This window comes from Paralichthys olivaceus, chromosome 1, assembly GCF_024713975.1.
Source record: "Paralichthys olivaceus isolate ysfri-2021 chromosome 1, ASM2471397v2, whole genome shotgun sequence".
NCBI classification, from domain to species: Eukaryota; Metazoa; Chordata; class Actinopteri; order Pleuronectiformes; family Paralichthyidae; genus Paralichthys; species Paralichthys olivaceus.
In genome coordinates, this window is record NC_091093.1 from 11,175,079 (window position 1) to 11,198,491 (window position 23,413).

Sequence of the window (23,413 nt, forward strand, 5' to 3'; positions counted from 1 at the left end):
AGGATGCAGTTGAAAAGAAATTGTTGTGTATTGTGTGAATTGCATCAGTGAATCTCTGGGACATGATGCCCCTGTTACCAATTAGGTAATTTCCCATCTGCACATGTTTATTGTAACTGCTAAAGGTTTAAAGGAAAAGCAACGAGATAACAAGCGTTTGAAAAAAGTGGAAAAATCAAGTTCATGGTGTTTGTGCTTGTAACAAGATGAGCAAAGAATTCCAGCCATTGAACGTGAGATGTTTTGTACAGTATGACTGGATGCCTTCACAGATGGTAATGTTGACTCTGGAGCTCTGGCTGCTGCAGGCCAGGAAACATCACTAGCACTAGGGCCATGTGAGACCACTGTTAAAAAAAAAAGAAAGTTTGAGATTTTTCTTCACAGCCCATTGTAAGCAATCAGGCAAATAGAAGCTTGCGGTCTTGTAGTGCACAGGCACTTCTTTTCAGAAGGCAGAGAGCAATGCTCAGTCTACTGACAGGCGAGCCAGCAGACCGACAAGAAGTCAGGACATATTCTCATAGCACTAACAGACGGTAACACCACCAGTGGGTCTCCTGAAGCCCACTTTGACTCTCCTGGGTGTGATTGCTCCTGACTGCACATTCATCCTCGTCTGTTGCTGGCAGTGAAACCCTGCAGATGCACTCAACCGCAGGCCTGCTTCTCAACCCTGCATCTGTCTCAACACTTGCACTTAAGCTGTGGGAAGAGGACTCGCATGTTTTATTGACACAGCTACAGGTGGTTTGAATTTTAGCCTCTGGTGGACTGGGAGGGTTTTTTCCCGCGTGGTGAGTTGCAGTGTCTTTGGAACCAGTATGTTGTCTATTGTTGTGGGATGTTTGGTATTCACCCTGCTGGGCTCAGGGCAGGCTCAAGTTGCTGTACAGACTGAGGGCCAGAGCCAGGGCCAGAGCCAGGGCCAGGGGCAGGTAAGCTCTGCCACTCCATGGAGGCAGGTGATTCAATGGGAGAACAATGGACGGGTGTTTAGCCTGCTTAACAGTGGAGCTGAATATGTCCCTGCTCGAGCAGGGTCCCAGGACAGAGCTCCCAGGGTGGTTGTGGCAGATTCTCATCTGCGCTCACCAGGTAGACCTCAGGGCGGCAATGTCCGCCGACAGGCCCCTTCAAGAGGATCCTCTGAGACTGTCCGTGGGCAGGCAAGACATCCTTTTGGCTTTGGGCAAGTACCTGATAATTGGAGATTAACTGCAGGCAGCACAGGTGGAAGCCAGTTCCAGGGATCATCTGCCACTCGCTTCAGGCCATCCACAGGCTCTTCATCCTCTTCATCATCATCCTCATCTTTCTCTTCATCCTCTTATAATTTACCATCCTACCCACAGTACCCACAGTTACCTCCACAGTCCCCCTTCCAACCAGTGCCTTATGACCCTAGTTTTGTGGAGGGACCAGCCAGGAGCTATGAGCCTCCCTTTCAACCTGTTGGCGGTGGAGGATATAATGCTGGAGGTTACGGTGTTGGCCAGGTTTATCCTGGAGGAGGGTATGTAGGTGGTGCGGCCCCAGTGCTCCCTGGCTCTCCTTCCGATTTTGCTGACGACGGCTACCGTTACTTCCAGTCTTACAGCTACGGGCCCATTCCTGCTGTTCCTCCACGTGCAGCACAACCACCATTCACAGATGGTCTGGACCGCAGATACACCCACAGTCTCTACAATGAAGACTCTGCTCCTGCTGTCCCTCTCCCAAATCCCAACCAGGCCACACCGATGTTAGTGGACAGGACTGGACCGGCAGTGCAACCACAAATCAGGAGCCCTCAATATGAGCAGTTTCCTCCATTTGGAAGACCCCAACCGCCTTTCATGCAACCCATTCCTGCAGGAAGAAATTCTCCAAACTCTGCCCTTGAGAACCCCAATATAAACGTTGGAAGTGTGTACCGGCAGGAACAGATAGGTACAGTACGCTTGGATTTTTGTGAACTCAAACAATTTATCCTTTATTTCTTATTTTGTTCAGGGAACTTTAACCAAATATTTGAAGTCTGTGACACATGAGAGGAGTAACAGTTGATGCTGATTTTGAGGAATGTGTTGTAAAACACTTGAAATATTTGAAATTGCCAGGGGAAAAAACGAGAGAGTTTATTTGTAGGCATTCACCAAGGTATTTCTATCTTTTGAGGCAGATTATCAAAAGACCACTATTTGATTTCTCTTAATGCTGGACATATGAATTCAAAATATGTCGAACCCAGGGGTGTGGAGCGCTCACAACCCTCCTTAAATACACAGCCATGTTTCTCCAGTATAACTCTTTCATGTCAGACATATGAAGTAATCAGAATGAAACAGACGCTCAAAAGTCTGCTGTTTATTTACTTTACAAACAAAGTGAAGTGGACGTAAGGTTCATCTTTTCCCACATGAAGGGTTATTAGAACCAGGTGTTAAGAGAGCCCTGCCAATGAACAGAGAGCACACACACAAAAACCACTGTGTTTTTGTGAGGGCGGTTCTGTTCCATAAGAAAGAGGGTCTGAGGCGTGTGGAGTTTTGCAATAGTGGTGACCTCATAGTGGGGCTTGTGACGGGGTGGTGGGGGTGGGCAGTGGTTGCCTCTTAGGTTTGAGGACAGGAAAGAGGAAAGAAGGGGTGGGGTGGGGTAGTACAGTTCTTCACCATTCCCTGAGGGAGAGGGAGAACATGGAAAGTCCCAGTAACACATGGGGTCCATTGCTTCAGCTACAGGAAATCGGGGAAATATTTAGGCAGAGTTAGGCCTCCTTGGAGGTGGGGGGATATGTGAATGGAAGTGTCAAATCCTGCAGTAACATAAACTCTTTCTGTAACAAGGCAGACCGTTTCTGTAAATCTATTAGCAATTTATCAGGAGATGAGGACCTCTAATGAAATTCTTAATTATGCACATTTAGATTTTCTGTTTTGATCTCTGTTGTGCTGTATTACTTGCAAACACCATTTATTAGACTCGATATGCAGATGCCTTCATGCTCTCTGTAATCATTGTGATAAGGATTCAACCATTGGGAGCTGTTGAAGAGTTGATATTTGTATTGCCCTTCCCTAATGGCACAGAAGCTATTCCAGTATTGTTAAAACTATGGCGATCTACAGGTTTTGACTTGACTACTAACAGAGGTTGTATAAAACAATCTTAAAATACATTGTTGTGTGGTATCAGAGGCAGACTGCTAATGACATAATCTGTCAATTTCATCATTGTGGCTACTGGGCACATTTACGGTGTGGACTTAGCATTGGTGGGCAAGCATGGTAACAAACCTGGCAACCATGCAGATAACTGCAGTAATTAAGTTTACAACCAAACAAAAATGTCATAGCAAAGTCCCTTCCCATTCATTGTGTAACCCTCATAAGAAACAACATGTAATGTGTGTTCAGAGCAAATACACATTTAAACCACATGTGAAAATTGCATCTTCTGGATTTAGCATCAGCCAGGCACAACAGCCAATGACCAAAGGGGACGATGACCTAAGTTAAAGTGATATGCTAAATGAACTTTTGTGTTTAGGTATTACTCAATAATCTTTCCTGTTATGTCATGCAGGCAATTGTAACATATGCTTGATTATGTTCATAACCAACATGTTTTTGTAGGGAGATAAGTGTTTATCTACCAGAGTCACAGGGAAGTCAGGGTGGATGATTTGTATTCAAAGGCCAGGGTTTGCTTTAAGCATCAAATGCACTTTCATTAAAGGTCCAGTGTGTAAGATTTAGGTGAAAGGGAACTATTGGCAGAAATTTAATGCAGAATAATCCTCATGATGTTTTCACTAGTTAGTTTCATCTAAATTGTTTGAACTGTAGTTTTCTTTACCCTAGAAAAAGCCCCTTTATATTTAAATACTTTATATTCACATCAAGGGGGAAAAAAAAGCAATTATTAAGGCTAATTTGCTAAATTACCTTTTCTTTATTGTGTTATAGAAAATATAATCTGATTATTAATACGGTTCTTTCTAAATAATTCATGTTGCACGGTAGTTGAGCATAAAAAGCGTTATTGTAATGCAAAGATTGAAGAAGTGGAATGTGTGATATATTTTGTTCTCTCTAAATACCGATTGACAGTCAAGCCAACAAAGATCAACATCAGTCTGATTTGCTAACAAATTGGGTGAGAGGCACTTCTAAGATGCTGCAGAGTGGAACCTGACTGAGCAGCTTTGGTGATGGTGTGTTCTAGTTTGGAAAGCTACAGTTTTGTGGGTGGTTTTGTGAATAATAAATTGCTTTTAATGAAGTTACATGGCAAAGATTAGTTAAAAAAGTCTGCATAATGGCCAAGCTATGCATCTTGCAGCAAATCGTCATTTCATGTCACTCTTTGTTACTCTCACACTCCCTGACAAATTCAGCAGCATAGGTTTGAGTAATTAGACCATAAGTGGTTCTGAGTAATTCACCACAATGAAAACCATTTTAGTGTTACAATTACTGCTATTAATAATAACAATGATAATAATAATAATAACTTGCATTTATCTATCACCTTTCATGGTATCCAAGACCGCTTTACAGAGAGGAAAAAATACAATAACACAGAATAGATTAAAATACTTAATTATATAGATTTAAATCAATTTAAATTGACCACCAAAAATCAATTGGTTGATAAGCATGAAAATAGATGCACTAGTGTTTATTGTAATAAGAAAAAGTAGAGCATAAACTGTCTGACAAGGGAAGATGTGAAAGTATTGATATGATTTCTGTTTTTTCATTATGAGAAAACCTCAATAAATTCAAATCTGTCAGTCCTCAAAGCTCATAGCTTAAAGCAGAAGAGAGAGGGAGCCCTCATGTCTTTTATTAAGCTAAAAAACCTGGCAAGATCCACTTCCTTCTCTCTGTGCCCCACTTAGAGTGTAATGTGTGGCTTTGTCACATGCTGTCGAGAGCTGATCAGCTTTGGCTTCTCAATACATTTTATCTCTCTGAAAGAGACCCAATTTCACATTTCAAAAGATTAGAGGGCAGAGAACAAAGCCTTCTCAGGGAGAGAGGCAGGAAAAAAAATGGAATTGATGCTGCTGTTGGAAAACCTCAGCGTTTCACACTGGTCTTACAGTGTTTACATGGTCTGGCCCAGGAAGCTTCACGCTATCCTATATGTCGGCCTCAGAGAGACAGCTGTCAGATGTGATGTTTACACTACACCTGCAAAAGGCAGGGCCTTTATTTAAACTTGCAGCTGGGGAGGCAAGAATCACCTGGTTGTTAAAAGCCGGTAATGATAAAAGAGGATACTTCCTATGTGGTTTCCATAAACACATCATGAATAAAGCCCTTCATGTTTCCCAAAATCAAAGATAATATTGCTCAATCGTCTATCTTCTGTACTCTCTGGTAAAAACGTACTGCAGAGGCTGGAACATAAAGGATGTACATCACTTTCATGATTATGTTAATGCTTCTGGGCTTAGAGGTCAGATGGTTCGAGTTGCTTGAACAATCTCACGTTAAAACATGTCTGGCCTTCATGAGCTTAAGAGAGAGGGGTGATAAGCTATGTCAGAGACCCCTGCTGGCAAGGCCTTTATTGGGAATGAGACAGAAAGATATTCACTCTGACAAGTCAGGCCTGTTTTTTTGTTTTTTTTGCTTGTTCCTCAGGTTTTCCAACAGACTTGGTCAGCAGCCCACTTTAAAAACAGGAGTAGTGTGAGATCACTGTTGTTTTACTCTGGCACGCACGTTCTCCGGGTCTATGTCTCTGTCTGGCTCACTTGCTGAATCACCTCTGCCCCTCTCCATCTCTCCATCTCTTCATCTCCGTCACTTGTTTGCAGAAAACAAAGTATGAAAAACGTTGACTGTATTGCATTCAGCCCTCCTTTGACAACTTGGAGATATAGCTTAGATATTTCAAAGTTTTTCCTTATTCCCAAAACATTCGGCTCCTGTGGTTATGGCTTATCGTGCTGTGTTTAATATACTGAAGTACAGGCTGAAATATCACATACATGTTAATGTTTGGAGTCGTGAAGGTTCACGACATGTTGCCAAGGAACCAAGGTTTTTTTTTCCTCAAATGATAAAATATATTTGCAGGTCAAACAAATGTTGTTGAGTTTAGTTGATGCCTTTTCAAACTAAAATGTAAAAGTATGGATGTAGCCTTAAACTATTGGGAGATCCAGGTTTACCATTATGCTCTCACCCCTGTCTGAGAGGCACATATGCAAAAGCATGATAATAATCTTGAATGCACAGTGATTATTGGCCAATGGCGTTTTCTGACGTGGTCTTGAACTGCAGGCCCTGTCACTGCATCATTACCCAACGAATCCTCCATCAGCACCACCATATATATTTAACAAGTAATACAAAATTGATGACAAATATGCAGTTTCAGGCTGGAATGCAGAAATTTAAAATTGACGTGTCTTGAAAAAACATCAGTCATTGACAGTTGGATTATTTTAGGTTCCTCCCCCATGGGGGTTATGTTTTCACCCCTGTCTGTTGGTTTAGATCTTGTAAGCAGGATTACACAAAAACTACTGAGCTGATTTTCAAAAAACAAGAAAGAATCCTTCAAATTTCTGGGTGGATCCAGACAAAAGGGCAGATACAACATTGTGTTTTTTGACATTCTCACTGATTTCCCAGAGAATAATTCATGGATCTTGGTGAAGTACAAATATGGTTTATTTAGGGAACTGGTATGAGTGTGTGTAGTTTGTGTGTAAAAACTCAGATCCAGCAGATTTAATGTGCTATCTTAAGAGGACTGTTAGGACATGGTGGAGGTGCAGTCCATTGAGAGCCAGTCTAATTGTAAATGAAATCATAAAAACTGTGCTATAAATACATTTTATGAGCTTATTTACTTCTATTGAGGTGTTTAAGTAATTACACTTTTTTTAAAGAAATCTCACAAATGTGTGTGAACAAACTGCTGTTCTCCGTTGTAAAAAAACAGAAAAAGTTGTGATGGTCTGAAATGACAATATAGACTGAACAGTCTTTCTATCTTTTCAGGTTTTCCTGACCTGGTTCCTGATCCCAATTATGTCCAGGCCTCCACATACATACAGAGAGCGCACATGTATTCTCTCCGCTGTGCTGCCGAGGAAAAATGTCTGTCAAGGTAAACTGAATTCTGGATGCCCTTTACTGCCGAGCATTTATTTATTTATACATTTCTCTACTTTTTTAGTGTGTTCATTCTCATGTCGCAGCATCTAGAATGCTCTTGCCCCCAGGGGTTATGTTTTTTATGTTTCAGGGACAACTGTTTTCATTGTAATGGTTTTTCTTGCGTCTTGAGGGCAGCATTGAGGCTCAGTGTTTAGATCCTCTGAAAATATCAAATTTAGGTCAATATAGTTTCTAATAATTAAACCTGTCTTCCAAACACACACATTATTCCATTACAGGGGATATAAGTGCTCAGTATTATTTGTATTTATTTGACCAATCACAACTGTCTTTGGGGACACTAAACCCAGGATGCAGATTATTAAATAGGCAAATTTTCTGCAAAGGAAATTGTCATAAGAACAGTTAAAAACATATGTTGACTTTGTGGTTGCATGATCCAGATCTTTAGAAAATTTAGCACATTTGTAGTGCATATCTTGTTGTGTTTCCTGCAGCAAAGGGGATTTTGAAAATGGTAACACGCCAGTAGGAGTGTGCTTAATCTTTCTGAAATAGGTGCTCAATTGTCTACATCTGGTGAGTTGGACAAGTAAAGTGAAAGCAATAAATTGTGTTTCCTCTCTTGATGTAGCCCTCAAATCGACTGGTTGCATGTTCAGGTTACACTCTGCTTCAGTACTTTACAAATAAAAAAATGTTTGAACTGCTTCACCTTTGAGTATCGTTACCCAGTGAATGAACCATTCACAATTCTAAAATAGCCCAGACAATTATATCCATTCTGTGAAATAATATCTGAAAGAGGTCATGAAATTTCTTTTACCAACAGCATAACAGTAAACCAAAAATCACCTTCAGGGATCCAGCCTGCCTTTAGTTTCATTTCTTTGTGTTTGTGAATAGAATCCCTTGAGCCCCGGCCCTGGGCCCTTTGACTGTCTCTGCACTAAGAACACTATTGAAATGATGGAAGTGTGCTGTCCCCATTGCTGCTCTATTTGCCCTCTTCCCGTCACAAGCACAGCCATCCCTCAAAGCCCTTTCATATCCTGTCTGAGTTTGCAGCAATCACATACAGATGGGCTGTTGTAATTTCCCATACACTCAAATGTCAACAACAGCCACAAGACATACGTCTTACATCTTGGTGGTACTGAGGTGTTGTGCCTCCTTTTTCGCAAAAAAAGTCAGTGTTCCCTGTGTCCATGTTAGAACTGTGAAGAAATGGCTGTTATGTGTAAGATGAATTATTTAGTAGATATCCTCCTCCTTCCAAGCCTTTTGCAATCCTGATCCTTTTTTTTCTCCTATTCCTTGTCTTAGTTATGAGAAACAGACATGCTGACATGCTTTTTGCTGCCACTTGTGCAGTTTCCCCTCACTGTTTTCTTGTTTGTTGTATTTCTCTGCAATTCAGCTCTGCCTATGGCCCTGAGACCACTGACTATGATGTAAGAGTCTTGCTGCGATTCCCACAGAGGGTGAAGAACAAGGGCACTGCCGACTTCATGCCGAACAGGCCACGTCATACCTGGGAGTGGCATAGCTGTCATCAGTAAGTGTTTAATACAAAACAGATTTTATCCTATCAGCTTGTCAGGCTTTACTCACAATAATATCAGCGGCTGTGGTAACCAGGGAGTCAACAAACACTTCTTTGTCGGTCTGATTTTATTCTTACAGATTCAATTTTTATGTCTGTCTAGAAATGGTTGCTGGGTTTGGTAATAACATGAGTTCTAAAAGTTGTAAAATTCCTGATACAGCTGTTTTTAATGGTGAATTTGTGAATAATAATGTTCTATGAATTATATTTAATGAATCTACTGAATCATGATAAAATATGTTTTGCACTTCTTTGTCCAATCAGGATGAGTCTTGATGCTACATCCACCAAGGCAGCAGCAAAGTAACAGCAGAGTTATAGGGTGAAAAAGCAATTCAGCTTACACTTATTATCATGTTGTGCGTTCATGAGGTGTTGGAGAAATCGGACAAATTTGTTCTGAACTGACCTGAACGCCATTTCAAGTCCGAACAACAATGTTGGTACACAAGTTGCAGGGTTTTAACATCATCACTTATAAACCAAATCAGCTTAAAATAGTAGCTTTTAGTGTTTAACTTCAGTAACAGGATCTTCCAAGGAGCAAGTGAATGCACATATAGAATTAAAGGGACAGTATGTAACCACTGTGTTATTTTGCACAAGTATTGCCATCTCACTAACTTTATTGAAATAAAGGCAGCATTGATGGCTAGATGTCTAAATTTCCAGCTGGGGCACAAACATGACATGGCCTGCAATGGGAAGGTTAGGTAAGCTTCATTCAAAGTAGAAATGGAATTCATGAATTACCTTGCTGATTTAAAAGACTCCATTCATTTCAGTTGAAAGATTCATAGTCAGTCTTCATAGTTTGGTCAATTTTGTTTGGCTGGACCACAACGGTGAAGTCAGCCTTGGAAATGAGAATGTCCTTGACAGATCGAGTGACTGACAGACTGATGAAGCTACAGCATTTGTCAGCTGATAAAATATTTGATTTTCCACATTTGCCACTGCTTTTTGAAATTATTGACATGAATAGTTTCCATTACATCTTCAGAAGGGCTTTTGCAGCCAGTGTTGCCGACTTAGAGCCTTTGTCACGACATTAACTGACTTTATGATACTTTTGGCGACTTCATATTTAAAAAAAAGTTTTTTTTAGTTTTGGCTTACACCTCTGTAACCATACCTCTCTGTCTCTCTTATTGAAATTGGCAGGCTTGGAAGCGACTGCTGGTCTTAATGGGCTGCATTTCAGTCACTATTTAATACTTAATTGTTGTCTGCCAACAGCAACAGAAAAACATGTAAATCAGAGCAACTTCATTCAGAATTTGCCAGTATTAAAATACTGTATATGTGAGCATAGATATTTTTACAGGTTTTATTTACTTTCCATTGAGAGTAGTTGTTCTTAGCATTTCTACAACACTTTTCAACTACGTCTTCAATTTTGCTCATTGCTGTTCCAAACTAGATTGAGCTAATCAGTTGCATCACCTTAACTGCACTAATAATAGTTAATTGTCCTTAATGGTAGGGTTAAGTAGTCTCTTAAAACATATTTTTATCTAATTTGTTAAAATCCTCTGTACATCCTGACAGCCATCATTAAATATAGTTGTCTGGGGAAAAAAAGAGGTGCCTGTGGCCCTTGCAGGACTCGACCAATCATTTCATTCTGACCAAATGGAATGACTGGCTGGCGTACCTGTCTGTTACTAACCAACCTACCTGCCTGCACACATCCGTGCTCTCACTGCACATGCCGGAGAGAAATACACCACTGAAGCAGAGACAATATCCAGAAGCCAGAGTCTAAGAAACGTCGGCTTCTAGCATTTGTTGTTGTGTTTTTGGGGCATAGCTTAGATGAGAGGGGATGCGATATATCAGTTACATGTTTTCAAATTGTAGGCTGCTCTCACTACTAACTTTTCCAGGATTAGCACCCTAGCTTTAAATATGTCCCTCTGTTCATTCAGTATGTTAGTAGTCCAAGCTGTCACATATAATTCAAAACCATATACAAGCATTACAAGCAACCCAGGCTTTATATCTCAGCAGCCAGTTATTACTGACATAATTATCAGATCAGAAGAGCCCTGTCTCGCAACGTTAAGCAATGTGAAAAAATTATCCCGGATACACCACCTCATTCACATCCACACCAAGATTTAATGGGTTCTTATTCCTTGGTCCATTTTTCATCCTTCGACCAAGGTTTGTGGAAATCCATTCTGTTGTTTTTGTGTGGTATTGCTTAAACCCAGAGATTAGTGAAAACATAACCTCTTTAGCGAAGGTAATAAGATGAGTTTCCAGTGATCCACTGCTCTTACCACTGATTCAGTATATGACACCAGTGGTTACCTTTGAAAAATGTGTTTATATATGCAGTGATCACCTCTAGTTCCAACTAACAATACAAGATCAGCAGTACTCACCCTCTCATCACTGGGAGATGACTGTAACCCACCCTCATAATCCCAGCAGGTCTCATTATATCTAGTGGACACTTAAGCAGCAAATGAGTTTGGATGTAAGCCTTGGTTTATAAAACATTATAGTGTTTACTTGTCATTTCTCTAGTAATGGCCCACCCCCAAAGGCATAACCCGGGCACTAACATTTCAAATGCCTGGGTTCATGGTGGGTTTGCAGGGCAGTGGGAGTCCTCTGTTGAAGTGGAGCACTGTGAGGTTGTTGACTTTGAAAGTTTGCACACAGTATGTTTCATTATGCTGTTCCAAAGAGGAGGGGGGGATTCGTTGTGGGGAGAGGGGAGGGGTCAAACCTATGGAGTTCATTTGAGAGTCAACCACGCGTGAAATAGAACAGCGGGTCGATACACTCGAATTCCACTGTACATGAAAAACGATGATATTAAGCATTGTGGCTTTGATCAATTCAGAGAGCAGTTCTCTCTCTCTCTCATTGTGTCTTCCTCAGTGGACAGAGCTTATTTGGTTTAGCCAGAGCGGCAGTGGCTCAGATCGAACACCTCTGTGGGGACTGCTAATGAGGTGATTCAGAGGCTATCGTCATTGTTTTATGACATGATATTCCATGTGGACTGGGCTCTTATCACACTTCCAGAGAGTCCGCACTGACACTTTATTGTACCAGGCTCTATACTGTCCTCATCTTAGAGGAATGTGGACTGGCCGTTTGGAGATTGGCAGTGTTGTTGCTGTCTGACATCAGTCTGCATTTATACAGCGGTTCCCAGGCGGCAGAAAGCCAAGGATAATCATTCCACTGACCTGTGTGATCAGAATGACAAATCAATCCATTTTTCCTGTCTGGCTGTGACACCAGATCACACAACTGTTAAGGTATATGGGTTACTGGGACGCAGTGTTTGGTAACAAAGAAATCTCTTTAGGGGGAAGTAAATCTTGAGCTCAGATTCTCACAATAAACTTCCCTGCCCTACATTTTTGTCGAATAAGCTGTGTGGTTGACAGCTTTGGGTCTCACTACATTCACTCTTCAGTATTAGAAGAAGGGAGGGGAACAGCATCCATTAGTGTGGGAAGCATGACAGTGACTGAAATTAACTTTTATTTTCTATACTAAGAATAAGTTAATCAAATAGTTCTTTATCATTAAATGTAGGATTAGTCATTTGTTTCTGTAAAACTTGTTATCTTCTTTGTTGAAAATCTCTTCACGTCCTGATAGCCATCAATAAATAAAGTCGTCCGAAAAGAAGAAAAAAAGCTAATGTCTATAGCCCTTCCAGGAATGTAATAAACAAAACCACTAATTTAATTTGGACTGAATTAAATGGTATACCTGTCTGTTTCTAACAGACCTGCCTGCCGTTGCTTTCCTTTGGTATGACCAGAGTCTTCCAGAGCCGGAGAGACATACAACGCTGAGGCAGGGACGATAGCCAGACGTTTGCGAGTGTGTAAGGAAGAAGTGAGCTTTTAGCTTTGACAAGAGAGCGGATGGGAGGGAGTGAGATGCATTCATTGCTTTTTTTAAGGATAGCTTAACCAACACTAGCTTTAAGCTACATGACCTTTGTTAGAAATATCATGGCTGCTGTTTGTGCAGGTCCTTGGACATACATGTTCATATCCTGATTGTACTTCCTGAAGGACAAACATTAGGCAAAAGCTGCTTAGTTATTTACTGTAGTCTTCTGTTTCACAACCGGAATTGTGATCTGAGCTTGTTTGTTGCAAGACAAGTGGAAAATGACTCATGACTATGAAAACGACATGGAATGTTTCGTACATTACGATTACAAGATTTTCTTGTTAAGTCCTTTATGTGTTCTTCCAACACCACATTCTCTGTAGCTGACATCGTCAGTAAGGGAGAATCCAGGAATCGAAGGGGGCCGGGGATCTTTCCAGGCACCTCCTAGCCCAGCTCCTCCCACTCACACTCTTTTCCTCTGCTTCCTATACTCTGTCGTTCTGTTTCACACACACACTCATGCATTTACATACTGTAGATAATCATCTGAAAATTGCAACTGTAATGAAAGCCAGGTTCAGGAAAACAAAGGCCCTCTAATTCCCTCCCTGATTCATGTGACAATATGTGATTGTATACACTCAATATGAATGTGTACCCATGTGTCTCATATAATCTAAGTATATAAAAGTCTATTAATGGACATGGATCCATACATTATCATGAACGAATAAAAGAGAGTAAGTTATGCCCACAGTCACAATAAAAATGTGTTCAGCCCCAGATAACATCTCACAGGTTTCTACCTGAGCGTTACTTCTAATTGGTTTCCTCTCCAATGGAAAGAATGAGTCTTTGAATGGTCACTTCACTTCATCAGTGGAAAGTACCCACTTTTCCAGCCAAGTCGTCTTTCAGTCTTTAATGACTGTTCGAGTTAAAGCTGTTGCTATGTTGAAACATGGGCCATGAAGTAAGGCCAAAGGACAATATTTATATAGTGTGAAATAGTCTGACTGTCAGAGAGCCAGTGCTTACCTCACCTGCTACAACAACTAAAGTCAACACCACTTAAGTATACTGTATGGTGCGATTTAAGAGTCACTGAAGAACGGAAGTATACCGTCAGTAACTGCAAAAAGGTGTCTTTAAGTCACTCTCATGCCACTATTGATTGCAATAGATCTGGAGTGACAGGTACAAAGACTAAAAGGTAGAATAAAGGTTTTAATGAGATGAGAGAGAACTTTGTTGTATGCCTTCTGCAAGTACATTCTCAACTGCAGCTGAAACTGCATAGTTAGTAACAACCTTATGGACGATACCATGAGACATGGCAAGCCCTATCTTGCCTCAGTGGAGGCATGCACTCTCAGAGCTCTGATTTTTACATCATGATCCATAAATTACTTCCTAAGAAAATCTGTGAAAATAAAATTCAATCATCTTACAAGAAAGTTATAGAAAAATTTTTGACGATTTCCAGTGTACCATCCTTCAACCAAGATTCATAGAAATCCACTAGTTTTTATGTAATCCTACTGACAAACCAACTAACAGACAGAGGTGAAAACATCCCTGGCAGATGAAATTAAAAACATTCATACTTCATAATAAGTAACTTTGGCAACAAGAAGGGAAACCTGTTTATTGAACATGATGTTTGTATTTTCTGTGAGGGGGGAAGATACAGCCTTCATATGTTATGTTTCAAGATTCAAGGGTTTATTGTCATATGCACAACAATTACATTTAGCAGTTCCTGGCAATGAAATGCTTGAGTCCCAGACTCCCCTTCAGCCATGCTCAGAAATTACACAAAGGAGAAATAAAAATAGATAGAAAAATGAAATAGAATATATAAAATAACAATCAACCTAAAGTATTCAAATAAAATATAATAAATATACACCTAAAATAAGTAGTGCAAGTATTATAAGGTGCAGAGAAGATGAATTATGGCAGATGGGAGGAGTTTAAAAGTCTCATGGCCTGGGGGATGAAACTGTCTCTGAGCTTGGTGGTGTGGGCCTCCTGCTGCGGAACCGTCGGCCAGATGGCAGCAGGCAGAACAGTTTATGGTTTTCGGTGATCGAGGTCTTTAATAATTGTGAGTATAGAAACCTAATTAAACTAATATGTAAACACTTCAAGGAATTCCCATTTGGCAGCTGAGATTCTACCTTCTTACTAATGGTTGTGTTGACTTCAAATGAAGCACCACCATAGTGTGTTCACATATCCCAAATCTGGCAGCTGGTGACATGCCTTGTTCATACCAATGAGATACTGTATGCTGCTATTAACAATGACTGACAGTTAATCAGATACACTAGTTATACAATTATATGTGCTGTACACTAACGCAAAACATTATGATACATCCAGTGCAATTCAACAACACTATATTATAACCCAATACAAACCCTTTCCATAATGGCCATTGAGTTAGAAAAACACCTTTCTGAGCTTCATAAACATTGGATTTATTGTTGAGCTGCTGTAATTAGATTGCAATAGATTTTGCTATCTGGGAATTCTCAGTCTTATCATACTGTCTTTGTTGTGCCTGTGACAAATTATGTCATAGATAAAAACCTGATAGCCATGCATCATATTCAGTGCTGCTCCACAGCCTCCTTCTACCCAAGACCATGAGATTTGTGCCTGTATTTACTCAGTTTATAGCATATCTCTCACCTGAAGTGTCATACTGTGGAAAATCGGTGTTTGCTGATACTGTCGGGTAATTTCTGCCATCTGTTTCCCTATACAGTTTCTGACCACATTGCACAACTTGTTAATATCTCATACACAGTACACTTTCCCTCCAGTAATCAGAATCTGGATTTATTGCCAAGTAGGATTACGCATACAAGGAATTTGCTGTATTAATAGAAAAAATGGAAAACAAATGAAAAATGAAAAAATGATATGCAGCAGGGAAGGAGTTGTCCAATAAAAATAAATAAATAAACACTAGATAATGGATTGTGTAAAGTACATTTGGTCAATTATTGGCCACGGAAAGTTGAAGGGTCATCAGTGCCGTCCAGTGATAGGCTTGCAGGCCTTATTGATGAATGGAGAAGTTTACTAACACTGCAAATGGCTTTGAATTTGCATCTTTTGTATTTTTAAATAAATAATAGAAGCATCTTCCTATGATTTTTTTTTATTTTTTATTGCATAGCGACATTCAATCATGTGGTTGAGGAGGAAACAAAAAAGACATAAATCAAAATTAAAAACATTATAGTATATGTTGTTAACATATTCAATGCAAATCAGAACTTGTTTGCATGCACAATTATGTTTTGAGCAGGCTTGTAACAAGCGAACAATAGGTTGCTTTGACTTCTGGGAGCGGTCGAAGCCATACAGCAATAAAACAAATAATACCAGCTCACTGACAGAGTAACTCACTGAGAATCACTTAGTTTATATTCCAGTTCAACCGAGATGATCAATGGCTGTGTAAATCCAGCCTCCCTTAAACTGCACTCACAAACACGCATGCATGCGCACACACACACACACTTCTGATATGAGCTAATCAACAACGTTCATACATCAAACGAGGTCAGCAGGTTGAATACACAGACGAATGCACTTTTCTTTTGAAATCACATTTAAATGTGTCATTACAATATAATGTTTAATAAACTTGATTAACTTCTAGAGTATTGTTGAAAAGGCAAACTTGACACATTAGAATAACACTAGTCAAGCTTATACTCTTTTGATTGTTTAACTCTTGTCCTTTGATCACTCTGACAGGCACTACCACAGTATGGATGAGTTCAGCCATTATGATTTACTGGAGGCTAGCACTGGCCGTAAAGTGGCAGAAGGTCACAAGGCGAGCTTCTGTCTGGAGGACACCACCTGCGACTTTGGTCACCTGAAGCGCTACGCCTGCACCTCTCACACTCAGGTAATACAGCACACGGATACATGAGAGGAAATTAGGTCTATTGATTTGGAGGCTAATAATAAATGTGATTGGTCGAACAAGCAACGAAAACCAGAAATCTTGTCCCTCAGCTATGGATTATTCATTTTCACATCTTCATCAACAATATGGCGATATCCATCCACTTTGGTTTTGCCAGATTTTTTTTTTCATTACATTACAACAATTTAGTGCAACTAAGTAAAAACTAAGGTTAGCTAGAGCTGGATTTATTCAATATCCTGCCTATCTTTTTAGGCATTGTAAAGCATTTTGTCTGACCTAAAATTCCTACTATTTTACTCAGATAAGTATTCCTCACGAGTGTATCCCTCAACACCTTATTTTATTCAGGGTCTGAGCCCGGGCTGCTACGATACATATAATGCTGATATCGACTGCCAGTGGATCGATATCACAGACATCAAACCTGGAAACTACATACTGAAGGTAAGAATCTGTTATGTGTGGACATACAATATTTTATATTAAAGCAAGTTTGTGTACAACACAGGGTCATAGCTCATGGAAGACAGTGAGGGTCTAAGCCAACAAAACAAATTGATCCAGGTTTTAAAAGAGTTATAAAGTTCAGAAGTTGTTATGTTGCTAGTTATTCAGCATTCTTCAAGTTGCAGCATTTCATGGCTCAGTGGCTCTGCATCCCCATCCATCACACGGTCTATTTTCATGCATATTTTATTTGGTCAATATGCTTGCAAGATGTATCCCAAGCAAAAATCTATTCACAATTGCAACCAGTGTTAGTTCTCCCAAATACATTCATTTCTGAAGCATCGTTGGGCCCATTATTTGTTTGTTGAGATTTATGGTGAATTGTAATTTTCATTCCTTCCTTTTCCTTCCTCCAGCTCCAAGTTAATCCCAAATTCTTGGTAAAGGAATCAGACTTCACCAACAACGTGGTCAGGTGTAACATTCACTATACAGGACGGTTTGTTCGAACAACCAACTGCAAGATAGCACAGTAAGTAAGATGGTTTGTACAGTTTTTATCTCTTGATTTGTGATTGACAATTGATTCTTGGGCAATTTATAGACATTGTTCTTTTACAGAATTAGAACTAAAAGGCAAAGTTGAAAACAGGGTTTATGTAATTTTCCCACAGATGAGTTACAGAAGATCCTCACATTGTTTTAAATTGCTTAGTGGACTTAATGGGTTCTTGGCTGAAATATTTGATGATGTCATGAATTATGTTCTCCAGTTAAAATCTATTGCCTATGAAACTTTCATATTTTCCCTCAAAGGGAGAATGGGTGTCTAACTTTTCAGTAGTGCTATTAGCAACGTATGATTGCATTCAATTACTATTACATCCTTTTCACTATTATATGACCTCATATAGAGAGTGGGCACACACAAGTAGAACGTCAGTAGGTTCAAGTGCTCCAGTCGGTCTCTCTGTCAATGGTACCGTGAAATTAAAATAATGGCTGCCAAAGCATTAGCAGGGGATCAGAAAACTGGACATAATGGTTAGATTTGAAGTACTGTTGCCAATACAGCAATTGTCGTCTGTCTAATACCATTATTTCAGTCCTATATTTGACTAATTTCCTTATCTGAAAAAAATAAGTATAAATAACCATGATACAGTATATCTTATCATGATATATCCATACTTATATGATTTTATTTGTACAGTTTGTTTTGACTTTAAACAAAATGGAAATGTGAGAATAAACAATAAATTATAGTTTGAAATACTAACATTACATAGCTTAATATAGTTTACTTAACTTAACTTAACTTAACTTAACTTTACTTTACTTTACTTTAGCTTAGCTTAGCTTAGCTTAAATCTGAAATTCGATGTTGCCTTAATGTGTGTTTGTGTACTATTGCTAATTACAAAACAGTGTATTGACATAATTTACTTTTTTTATTAAATTCAATTAAATAACTATTATTAAATACAGTAGAAATGGCTGTAACTAGGCATGTTGAGCTATTATTATACATAACAAAGCCTGCAGTGATTTTTTTATACTATCCAAAACCAAAAACAAGACTATTCCACAGCCTGAAGTTTATTTCTGTAATAAACAATCTTTGTGCCTAAATCAAACCAAATTTAACTATTCCACAACCTAAAATATGTGTTTATTATTGTCACCATGGCAATGAAGGCTCATTGCTGTCACTACTATGTATGCTATGGTATGTATTTGAGGGCTCAGACAAATATATTGGTGTTGAGGTTTACAAAAAAACAAGATCTAAATACCACATTGTGGTAATCAGACTGATATAATCCCCAGTCATTAGCATTTCTGGCTAAGTAGCCTACTTGCAATGGAAGGGACCAAGCAAACTTAATCTAAGAGGCTAATGTACCTACCTTTGTTGCAATAAAGGTTACGTCCATACAAGCATGTTCCCAACCTAATCCACTGAGTTGTGTTTGCCTTACTGTGTTAAAGGTGAACCTGGAAGCTACACTCACTGCAATCTCTCTTCTAGCCATTTATATTTCAAAGAGGTTTAGAGTCCACACTCTAACACCGATCGGCATCCACTACAGCATTTGCATTGAGAAGCTATGTGATTTTAACACATTTTAAAAAAGTACAAATTTGAGCACTGTAAAAAATGCAGCTCACGTGAAACTGCAATTATCCTAACAAGAAGCATTCATGGAACCAAATTAAATCGGCAATTCAAACTCACATAAAAGCAGCAAAATAGGACGAAAACACCTTTATCTTCTGATCGGCTATTTTAAATCATGATCACTTTTAAGCAACAGAAGAGTTGGGTAACCATTTACATTCATGAAAATTACATTCAGTTTCAACAAGCCACACCTCTTACTATATGGTGGTGATAATTCACAGTTGTGCGCATTGAAGATTTTGTGCAGTTTAGGGATAACTGTGTGTGAACACCAGGTTTAATTAGAAATGACTAATATCGCAAAGGTATCGCAAATGTGAACAGAAAAAAACACATTGTGTGTAAATAGACTGTTAAGCAAGATCTATGTGATATACTATTTTGTTTAGGCCTAACTATCACTGGATGTAAGTGACATTATTTCATACTGTGTTAGAATCCTTGAGGGAATGTGGAGCCTTACATCACCTCTGAGTGCTTTTTGTTGTTTATTTCACAGGTCTTGAACAGGCACTGGGAGGCTGCCACACTAGAGTGATCCTGATTGCTATTCCATTGAAATGTGAATGGAATCCATTTGTTGTTGGTTCATTGTTGATGTTGTTTATCTCTACTCTTTTTTTTGCTGTTTTGGTATCCTGGACCTGTGTTGAACAAGGGCTCCACTGGCACTGAGAAGAATGTCGGTGGGGTGAGGGTTATAATAATACATATTATACATCGATATCACATAATGAACCAACAGTTCAGATCCCTGCAATTGACAAACTATACTGCAACCCTATCAATCAGGTTTGGACACACATTGGGACATATTATTGACTGTCAAAGACAGTTTTACTGTATCTGCACACATAAATCGATACGCACACCCCCCACACAGTGGCTTTCCTTGAATTTTAAATAAAGCATAAAATTGTGCTAATGCTGAAAGGAGTGACTCCAAACAGGTCAGGGCTCAGACAAAATCCCCCAAAAAACAAAATTAGGAGACAAAGTCTTCTCAAGTGCATTCGTCCATGCAGTGTGGGGGCAGACAGAGATACCCAGTGACTCAGAAGAACTATAATGTGTTAGCTTTGTGTTTTTGTCTCCACTGCCTCAGTGGGTGGGATACTGTGATTCTCTGGGCACATGCTGTTTAATGTTATGTTATCAGCAAGAAGAGGACAGCAGGTCCTATTTTCATTTTTCAGCTCCATCAAATTGTAAAGTCCGGATAAAGACAGACTGTCAGTGCTGGGTGCTGCACCTTTGTGTCCCCATTCATCCTTTCTTATTTCAGTAAAACAGGAACAGGAAGCTCAGCTGGCAGAAAATGGTGCTTTCCAGAAATCAAGACAGGCAGTATGTTAACTCTGTGTTCACACTGTCCTGGAGTCTTTTCTTCAACTACCAACACTGGTCAGATGGCACATATGTCATCTATACCTTTTGAAGAATGTATATACAAATATTCCACACGTGCATGACTTTAACGGTGGAGATTATTTGGTTGTAACTGTTTGTACTTTGTTTATCCATTCTGACCTGTTACTGTAATTTGTGAAGTCTTTTATATTTTCTCGATAATCTGAATTATTCAAAGTGTATGTGTTATTGGAAGGAAAAAACACTACTGCTACAGACTTATTATTAACGCAGACTGCCAGAAAGTCGTCTACCTACCTCTCCAACCAAGTGAGCTGTTGATTACTGTTAAGTGTTTAGTTTCCATTGGAAAACCCTGCATTGGCTGTTTATGACAGCACACAGGAAACCTTCAACTCTAATGCCTCTATCAAAGTATGCATGATCTTGGACAGCAGACAAAGACTTATCTATATTACAAACAACCTAAAGTCATAATCCTTAAGATTTTGGATATGGCTGTGGCACGTGACACAGGTGACACCTTCCGTTTAATACTACATTTCCCAGAATTCTGTAAGCAGAGGAAAAACAGTGTTATTTCATGCTGCACATGGTACAAGTAGCTCTCCATTGAACAGACGGACACAGTAACAGGAGGAGTTGGAGTTGTAGTCAGTTGCCTGCAGCTCTTCGTGTAACACTTCACTGTCCAGGGGCCTCATTTATAACCGTTGCGTACGCACAAAACGGGGCCTGAAACTTGTGTATGCTACTTCTCACGCAAATGTTGGGATTTATATAAACAAACTTGACGGGAGAATGTGTGCACTTCTATGCTAACTCTGACTAATGCGTACAAACATTTTGGAGGCGGGTAAATGATGATGCAGAGGTGAGGTGGTGAACTGAAGCCAGATTATTGATCCACTTCATCATTAACATAAAACCAACATTTGCTTGTGCGACAAAACTGTTCCATACAACCTTCAATTAAAAAAGATATAAAACAACTTCCAGCAAATTACATCCAGATACCATTAAACAGCAGAGTCATTAATAGCTTTTAATATCTTCTAACACTGTGCATGTATCATTAAGGACGAGTGTTTGTATAATCGCCGCAGTGAACGTGACTGTGCCATCATTGCAGAGCGCACTGGAGATCACTCACAAAAATAAAGAAAAATTATTCATTTTCAAACTTCTATTTCCAAATAATATCCCAGAGGGGAGGTTAGGATCCACTGATGTGTGAAGTAATCGGTCCGATTGCTCTGAATATATAAATACTGTGGTGACACCCGTGTGTAATGCTGCTTGATGGATGCACACGAATAGAAAGATGAGGAGGAAACGAGGGTTCAGCGATCACATATATTTTTTGTCCCATGATGATGATTCATCAGCTGATATAGATTCTATAGGTCTGTGGCCCCTGGTCTTTTCTTATGTATTACTTTCTGCAATATTTAAAACTGAGGAAATGCATGTGAATATTCAGTATCCGTTTTGAGGGAAGATAGTGGGGCTGGAAGTCTTTTGGTTTCCGTGTATAATTTGACTAATGACGTTTGAGCAGGCTTTGGTTGTCCGGAGTTGGAGAGCTAAAAAGGTGGAACACATTGACTGTAAAGCATTGACAATTGTTTTTTTAATCAATCTGCATTCAAATTCAGCTAGCTGTTAATAGAGATTAGCCAAAATGTCACCTGGACCTAAAACACCTACAGAAAGTATCACTGTTTGTGTTTTGTGTGGAGAAAAGTTTGACTTAGGAAGAAAGGTGTTCTTCCACTACCAATTATAGCAAAATGTGATTTGTGAACATGAAAATCTTAAGGATTATTTCTTTCAGATCTATGAATGTGATTCCTAAAGCAATATTTCCAAGCAATAATCTGGATCAAACAATGAAAAACCACCAAAATGTGGTTTTAAGTTTTTCATTCTGCACATTCTGATTTTCTTTTTGACAAAGGTATTCTTTTTTATTATGTAGAATAGGCCAATTGCACCTAGTACATATTTCCGTCATGTTGTACTGTAAAAAAGTCAGTTGTTTAATTTGATCCACTCTGGTAGCTCATGATTAAACTGTACATTTGCTGAGAAAGATGCATCAACATGTGACTCTGACATCAAGTGGAACAACAACACAAACGTAGGTGACAGTTAAGCAGCATCCTTGACATGCAGTGATGAAATTTGTATTCAACACCTGTCAAAATGTCATATAGCCTACAATAAATGCATTTACACATCTGTTGTGCTCAGAGTGGGATATGAATGCTATGCAGCTTTCTTTCAGTGGTGGTTCATTCTGCATATGAGACCACATCTACAGGTTTACATATAATACATGTCAGTAGATCCAACAAGAAATGGCATATGACAAGTGTGACAAATTATTGGAATCATCCTCTCCATAGAATATTAGGTGTGATATGTTTAATGCATTAATGCATTTTTCCAGGTGCTGTGTGTTATTTTTTTCATGCATGATTCAGGCATGGATGCAAACCTGACCTTTACAAATATAGAAAATCACACACCGCATATATAGTAAGATGCCTACAAAAACCAAAAGGTGACAGTGGTGGCACTAGTGCTGTACATACATGAATCAGTCCCATTCGTTTTTGTGCTGTTGAAGAGATTCTGGCTGATGTTGAGATGTGTCGACACTGAAAAATATTCTGACTGGTTCATTTTTCCATTATTGTCACACACTGTCACCCCACAGCCACAGACCCATTCATCTCTGCAGGTTTACTCTCTGTGACGTCTTGATTCTGATCATGAGATGGAGCCGGATGCTGTGTTGCAACAATGAGAGAGGA

The 23,413-nt window shown here is 39.4% G+C and overlaps 1 protein-coding gene across 1 annotated transcript; it reads left to right on the plus strand.

Annotated features, from left to right (window-relative positions):
- Positions 1-421: 421 nt before the first annotated feature.
- loxl1 (lysyl oxidase-like 1) lies at positions 422-22,835 on the plus strand. The gene is made up of 7 exons (XM_020080316.2): positions 422-1,932; positions 7,014-7,122; positions 8,554-8,691; positions 16,405-16,561; positions 16,934-17,029; positions 17,452-17,567; positions 19,720-22,835. Exons 1-7 carry the CDS (start codon positions 825-827, stop codon positions 19,724-19,726), a joined length of 1,731 nt encoding a protein of 576 aa, XP_019935875.2. The 5' UTR covers positions 422-824; the 3' UTR covers positions 19,727-22,835.
- The last annotated feature ends 578 nt before the right edge of the window (positions 22,836-23,413 follow it).

Coding starts and splice junctions, on each gene's coding strand:
- loxl1 (XM_020080316.2), top strand. CDS start 825: ATGTTGTCTATTGTTGTGGGATGTTTGGTATTCACCCTGCTGGGCTCA. Junction 1,933..7,013: donor GTACCGGCAGGAACAGATAG/GTACAGTACGCT, acceptor CTATCTTTTCAG/GTTTTCCTGACCTGGTTCCT. Junction 7,123..8,553: donor GAGGAAAAATGTCTGTCAAG/GTAAACTGAATT, acceptor TCTGCAATTCAG/CTCTGCCTATGGCCCTGAGA.